At 41.0% G+C, this 6,332-nt stretch overlaps 1 protein-coding gene across 18 annotated transcripts in view; it reads right to left on the bottom strand.

Annotated features, from left to right (window-relative positions):
* Positions 1-522: 522 nt before the first annotated feature.
* The window catches only part of SIPA1L1 (signal induced proliferation associated 1 like 1), a 219,345-nt gene continuing 213,535 nt past the window's right edge, over positions 523-6,332 (bottom strand). For all 18 annotated transcript variants that reach the window (XM_054197962.1, XM_054197973.1, XM_054197972.1 and 15 more), the window contains 3 exons: positions 3,951-4,065; positions 3,387-3,468; positions 523-2,619 (listed from right to left, as the gene is read on the bottom strand). In XM_054197962.1, coding sequence (XP_054053937.1) covers positions 2,476-2,619; positions 3,387-3,468; positions 3,951-4,065 — 341 coding nt within the window. In that variant the 3' untranslated portion in view covers positions 523-2,475. The remainder of the gene's footprint in view (positions 2,620-3,386; positions 3,469-3,950; positions 4,066-6,332) is intronic.

Here is a 6,332-nt window from a genome sequence, read left to right as displayed (position 1 = left end):
AAAAAAAGCTCTGTTCAAAACATGTCCACGGTCATATCCCAAGTCAACGGAGGAGATCTGGAAAACAAAACAAACTGAACTCCTATTGTTGCATGCTCACAGGTTTGGCTCTGGGATGCTGAAAGCTATGTGTACTCTTGGGCAGATGTGCCGGCAAGGTTGGGTTTGACCTAAATCAGCTTCAATTTTTCCTGGTAAATAATAAACAAAGCACTACCCCTCTGTTACTGTATCAGTCTGGTGAAGCTCAGAGTCACTGTTAAAGGTAGCAAAACCTTGTAAATGGAGGAAGAAAATACATTTGTGCAGTAACAGAAGTAAAAAGACACGGGATGAAGGGCGTGCAAACATACCGAGTAACGGCCTTCAAAGGGATAAAAAGTAGAAAACTGATAGAGAACAAAACTCTTCTTTCGCCAAGCACTGAGAAAAGTGGTAGAAGAAGAAAGCAGAAAGAAATGTACATTCTGGAAAGTCTTAAACAACAAACCCAACAAAATCAGAAGAAAACGGTTTAGAAGAGCCTTTAAAATGAGTTTTATTGTCAGAATTTTACAAGTAGCCTTCAGTGGCATCATACAAGAAGAACTCTGTTGCAAAACTCTAATAAATAGTCTGCCCCAAGTCCCAAAATATTTTTTGAAATAAAATAAAAACCAAACTTAAAAATAAAAGAGAATAAAAGCAAGACTTCAGGATGCTCAGAGATGTTAGCAATATTTCCCATTTACAAATAATATCAGGCATTATATAAATCTCCTTCATACAAGTCATTAAAAAACCCAAGACATTCTAAACCTTTACAAAAGCACTCCAGAAATAGTTCCAAAGAGATCCATTTCCATGACAAAACATTAGAGAAGAACTCCATGGGGATTAGCATCACAAATGAAGTTTGAGGTTGAAGTGTAGTGTGTACTTGCGTGGAGCAAGATTAAAGAGCATGAAAAAAGGATTTGAAAAGAGCATGGAAGTTTCCATGACAAGACTATGCCCGATGATTTTAATCTGTCTATTGGAGAATGTGGTAAAGGGGAGGGAGTGGACGCTCTTGAAATTAACCCCTAAATATACTGCACTTTATGCAAGGCAATATTAATTAGGGTGGTGACTGTATCCTCAGAAGGGAGTAGAAAAGGTTTCTCAGCATGCTGCACAGTTCAATGCCTGTGCAGACTGCGCTGCTTGAAAGTCGTATTCTGAACACCCAAAAGGTATTTTCTGGAGAGGTAACACATTGTGGCAAGTTAGCTGTTCCTTCAAAGAACAAGAAATTAACTTTCCTGGCATGAGGCAGTTTGGGAAATCTCATGCTAGACATTTTCACTGGGGATTGGGGATTTCAGAGCTCCAATCCTATCCCAGTACTTTGAAAAATATACTTCTCTAATTCACCTTCACATATTCCTCTGCCTACCGTAGTAAAGATTTTATAAGACCTCTCGTGTAATAAAACACAAGCTGAATAAACATTTCTCAAATCTGTTGTGATTTGAGAAGTCCAGAGAAATAGAATGGGAGGGCAGGTGCATGGAGATGGTTTATGTGGGGCTTCATGGAAACAAGTCAGGGGAAAGAAATCTTAATCTCTTTACAACTTCAGCCTAAGTCTTCTACACATATGCAAGTACCGGATTCCCCTGGAAGGGAAGGGGACTATACTTAAGCGGTACAGCAACAGTACTCAGTATCTCTCAGCCTGCCTGATACAGTATGAACTGCAGCATGCCTAGTTTTGCTGTTTGTAAAGTTACTTGCAGCCATTGTTTCCACGGGAAACAAAGGCTACCAGAAATGCTAATGCAATAGATGTGTGATAATATGCCTCACCCATGGCTCCCGTCTCTAGTCTCTCTCCGAATGTTATGACGCTGGTTGTACTGTACCATACACGATGGACACGCGTTCTCTGTAAAGTATGGGAAGGTAGCACTAGCAATCAAGCGCAATTTGCTAAGGAGACACCTAAAACATTGCATTACATCCCCTTGTCTGTGGCATACTTCAGAAAACAATGTAAGAAGAGCAGTAAAATAAACATTTCTTTCTAAATTTCTAGATGTCATAATATTTGCCAAAGCTGCAAGGAAAAGCAGATTACCTGAAACAGAGAGAAAGGAGTTAATGGAAACAGAGGCAGATGGAACAGCAAGCCTGATCCCGCCTCCAAATCATTTTGTACATAACAGATAAAGAGACAATGTGCAAAAAATAGACATTCACATTTTAGCAGTTAAACTTTTATTTTACCTTTTTAAAATTATTTACTTTGTTTTTTTCTACAAAAGGCAGACACTGATTGTTGATCTGCAATTGTTCTGAGTGCGCGCAGAGATGCAAAAAAGGGTTACTGGAGGATGAAGGACAGAGAAGTGCTCTGACTATACTTTCACATGTCATGATTAAGGTGGCATTAAAGCTTAAGTCCCAGTAATAATATTCATAACAGATAGTTTCCTGCCCCGTACGCTGTTGTCAGTTCATATCAATTGTGTTGAAAACCCATTCGGTGAATTTCTTCAGTTTCTCGGTTGCATTCTGGGATTCCTCCTGTAACCTCAAGTTGTCTTCCCGCAAATGTTGCACTTCAGCCTGAAGACTGGCCTTGTCCTCTTTTTCCTTAGGCATGAGGAAAAATACAGATCTTAGTGGAAATTTTAGGTCATGCTTCCTACCTATATAGAGAGGCAAGAGTCGCTTAAGAGAGCATGAGTCTCATTTTTTATATGGATTTTTTGTGCGGTAACACATGGTTTTTATATATAAGGGACATCTGTGACATTTCATTCCTCACTTCTTGCTTGAATGAGCATGACTTCTCTATATTACATTCTAATACAGAAGCTGGGTCCCCAAGTGGTGAAATAAAATTGGGCATGCCGTGTTTTGTATGTACAACTGCTGATGGTCAACTAAATAAGGGATAGGAAATACTCCTGCAAATACTTCCCCAGCTAAGAGACTTTTTATCTGACCACAGTAGATCCTTCTTGGACCAAAGCAGGCAGTAAGACAATACAGGAAGTTTCCACAGTAGAAATTATATGTTTAGATAATACTTTCACTTTTCAACATCAGCAGGATATATTTACACAGACTAACTTCAAGCCTTCTGCAGTGTCACCTGAATTAGGAGCGGAGGTACTCCAAATCACCCTCCGAATTTAAGCACAGGAATCAGATGCCTGCTACTTTAGACACTCCACCCTAACCTTGCAATAATGAGAAGTATGGCCTGAGAAAAGTAGTAAAGAAATGTTGTCGTCTTATACAAGGACGAGACTGTCACAGGCTCAGACACAGCAAAGCAGGATTCCACAGTTATTAGCATCACCTATCAGCACTAAATATGTATCTTACAGATTTTCCGTAGATGAAATGTTTACCTTCCTTAAATCCTCTTGCAGCATCTTCAGCAAACCTTCCAGTTGGTCCACTTTAGAGGCGAGAGTTGGAGGAGATTCTTTACTGTTGAAAGCAGGAAACAAGAATATGATTTACTGTCTTCACAGAGGGCAGCTAACAGCCTTGACTCTACCAAGCGGCTTTATGTAGGTATGCACTCAGGTACACTAAGAATTCACAAAATGAACAAAAAGAACCTGACAAAGAGTACATGGGACACATGCAGCACATTAATCAACAGAACAAATTTAACTCATGATTAACTGGGGCCATCCCATCACATGACTTCTCTCTACTTCTACTCGTCATATGTGCTTTGAATTACCATTGCTTTGGAAGCATTCGGGAACATCTCAGACAATAACGGACCTGCAAAAAGGTTCAACTGTACTTACAATTCTTCTATTTTCACTACCCACCACCATCTTCATGAGAACTTATGAAGAGTTCTGTGAAGCCTGAAGATGGCTTCCAAATAAAGATACTCCTACTCTTTTCCTCAGTTTGTAGCAGAGGAAGCCTGGGTATCTGGTGTATCTACTTACCCTGTATAAGGCTTTATCTGTGCAGTAAGCTGGTCCTCAGCCTGGTCACTACTGGAGGCAACGCTCACAGGTCTGTGATTTTCATCAGCAGCAGCAAAGAATGAAGCTCGCTGAACTGAGAAAGCAAACATATAGAGAAAAACAATGGCAGCAGTAATGATCATCTGTTCATGCACAGCGCAACAGCTACACTGCAGGATCTCAAAGCAATCTAAGAAGTCTGTCTCAAGCAAGAGAAGATGATGATATGACATACCAACATCCACTTGACATGAGCAAACTGGCATTTGCAAGTGTTTGTGCCAGGTTCTTCACTGTATGGGATTCAACAAGCGAGCGCTAGCTCTGGCACAGCAGTGGAAGCTCACGCAGATCGTGCATCACCCTCAGGCTAAGCAGCTCTCCCGGAGGGAGATGCTAGGGAGTGCAAAGCAGAGATACCCCAGCAGCGCTCGCAGAGTCCACCCAAGGCCAGTTCCAAGAAAGGCAAGAAGCCAAGCTGGAACAAGAAGAGCTGTGCAGAACTTCCTGAGCACAACTGAATGACACTACTCAATAACTCAGTAACTATATTTAGCTTCCTTCACTTCATAAAGGATCCCTTTTGAGGAAAGAAGAGCTCACTGTGCGCAATTTACAGGCGGCCAGTAAAATGACCAATGTAATTTTTCAGTACCCAAAATTTTTTCCTTATGCCTTAAACAATGTTTTCAGATTGAAACATGAAACCTCTTTGCTGCCTTTTGTCTATACTTTTTTGGCCTGTAACAACTGCTCATCTGTTTTAACACATCTCTAAATCGCTATCACATGAGTTGTGACTGTAAACTACCCACCATCCCTACCTCTGGAGTTTCCTAGTACAAACACTAACATAAACGCTTTTTAGTTTAATAAACTCTCCCACAGCAGCTGCTGGCCTCTTGCTGGAAATAGAACAGTATTGTTTTTTTCTGCTTGGTAAATTTTTATTCTTTGCTTTCAACAAGGCTGAAATTAACATGCCTTGGTATTTGATGGAATTTTTCCGGCTTCTCTTTTTTTTTTTCCTTTGAATGAAAATACTGAAGGTTGGTGTAGCTCAGAGATCCAAGCAGCTTTTGTTTCACCTGACCACGGATATCACTATCTGTAACTTTGTGGGCTTGTGCTGAAGATGCCAGCCAACGACGTAGAACAGAGGTGTCCAGAATCACAAATCAGAATTTAGGCTGCCTGGTACTTGTCAATCCCTACTGGCACCTGGCAGAGACTAGAGACTGGGATTATACTGACATCTGACAGCTGTTCCCTCTCCAAGTCAAATCCTAGTATAACAGCAGTGCGGTGAAGGTGTCAGCCCAGCACATTACCCCAGCTTTTCTTCATCTGACCTGCCAGTTTGTTACCTTCACCACACTGACTCTGTTCACACTTCTAGAGAGAAATACAAGTGAGTTTGGCGTCTACAAAAGCGAGAGATTCAGGTTAATGAGGACAGCCAAATAAATCTAACCAAAAAAGGGGATCTTTTAAATAGAAATTGCCGACCACAGCGAAACGCATTAAAATCTGGGTTTCATCCCTATGTGGTGGTGAAAAAACCATCACTACCAATTCATCTCCTCTTGAGGATAAGACTTGCTTCAAATACTCTTTCCCAAGACTGCACAGCAGAAATATGAGACATGCTGATCCTACAACTCCTATGGCAATAGAGCAGAGCACACATGTACATCTTGAACTCCAGCTTTGACGTGCGCTGTCTTAATGATGTATATGGCTACTACCAGAGAACAGCCAAGAAAGCAAGTTACTTCACAGCCTTCTCCAACCATGCAGAATAACGTCTAAAAGATTCAGGATCAGCCAAAACACTTTGATGAAGGTGGGACAGCGTTTATGCAGAGATTAGGAAAAGGCACTTCTGCTTAATGCACTTAGAAGACTTTTCCATCAGATTATAGTGACTGTAAGGTAAACTCCCTTTGGGCTGAAGCGTATTTAATTTTAAATTCAAATACATCTAGGCAGCTTACAGTTCTCTTCAGTTTACTAAGTGTCAAGGAGATGGAAAGTGCCGTAGGATGAAACGACACTTAGGTGCAAGTCTATGTATTCAGAGTATGCAAAGGGAAGAATGGCAATGGAAAAGGGTATGCCAACAAGGCATATTTCCCAAATTACCTTGGCAGCGCACTTCAGCTGCACTGCAGAAACTTCTTGCTAGTGCAGTAAGCAAGCAATCATTAGTGTGCTCGTAGGCTTTTCCCCTGCTATTTGACTTTACTTTTGCACTTCCGTGCCAGATGTCTTTCCACTCTAGCTGTGATGTCTGCAACTGCTCTGCATGAAATGAAAACTAGCCAGTTTCACAGAGATTTGGCAAAACCGTAGCACAGA

Source organism: Rissa tridactyla, chromosome 4 (assembly GCF_028500815.1).
Source record: "Rissa tridactyla isolate bRisTri1 chromosome 4, bRisTri1.patW.cur.20221130, whole genome shotgun sequence".
Taxonomy (NCBI): Eukaryota; Metazoa; Chordata; class Aves; order Charadriiformes; family Laridae; genus Rissa; species Rissa tridactyla.
This window is presented reverse-complemented; position numbering and strand designations above follow the sequence as displayed.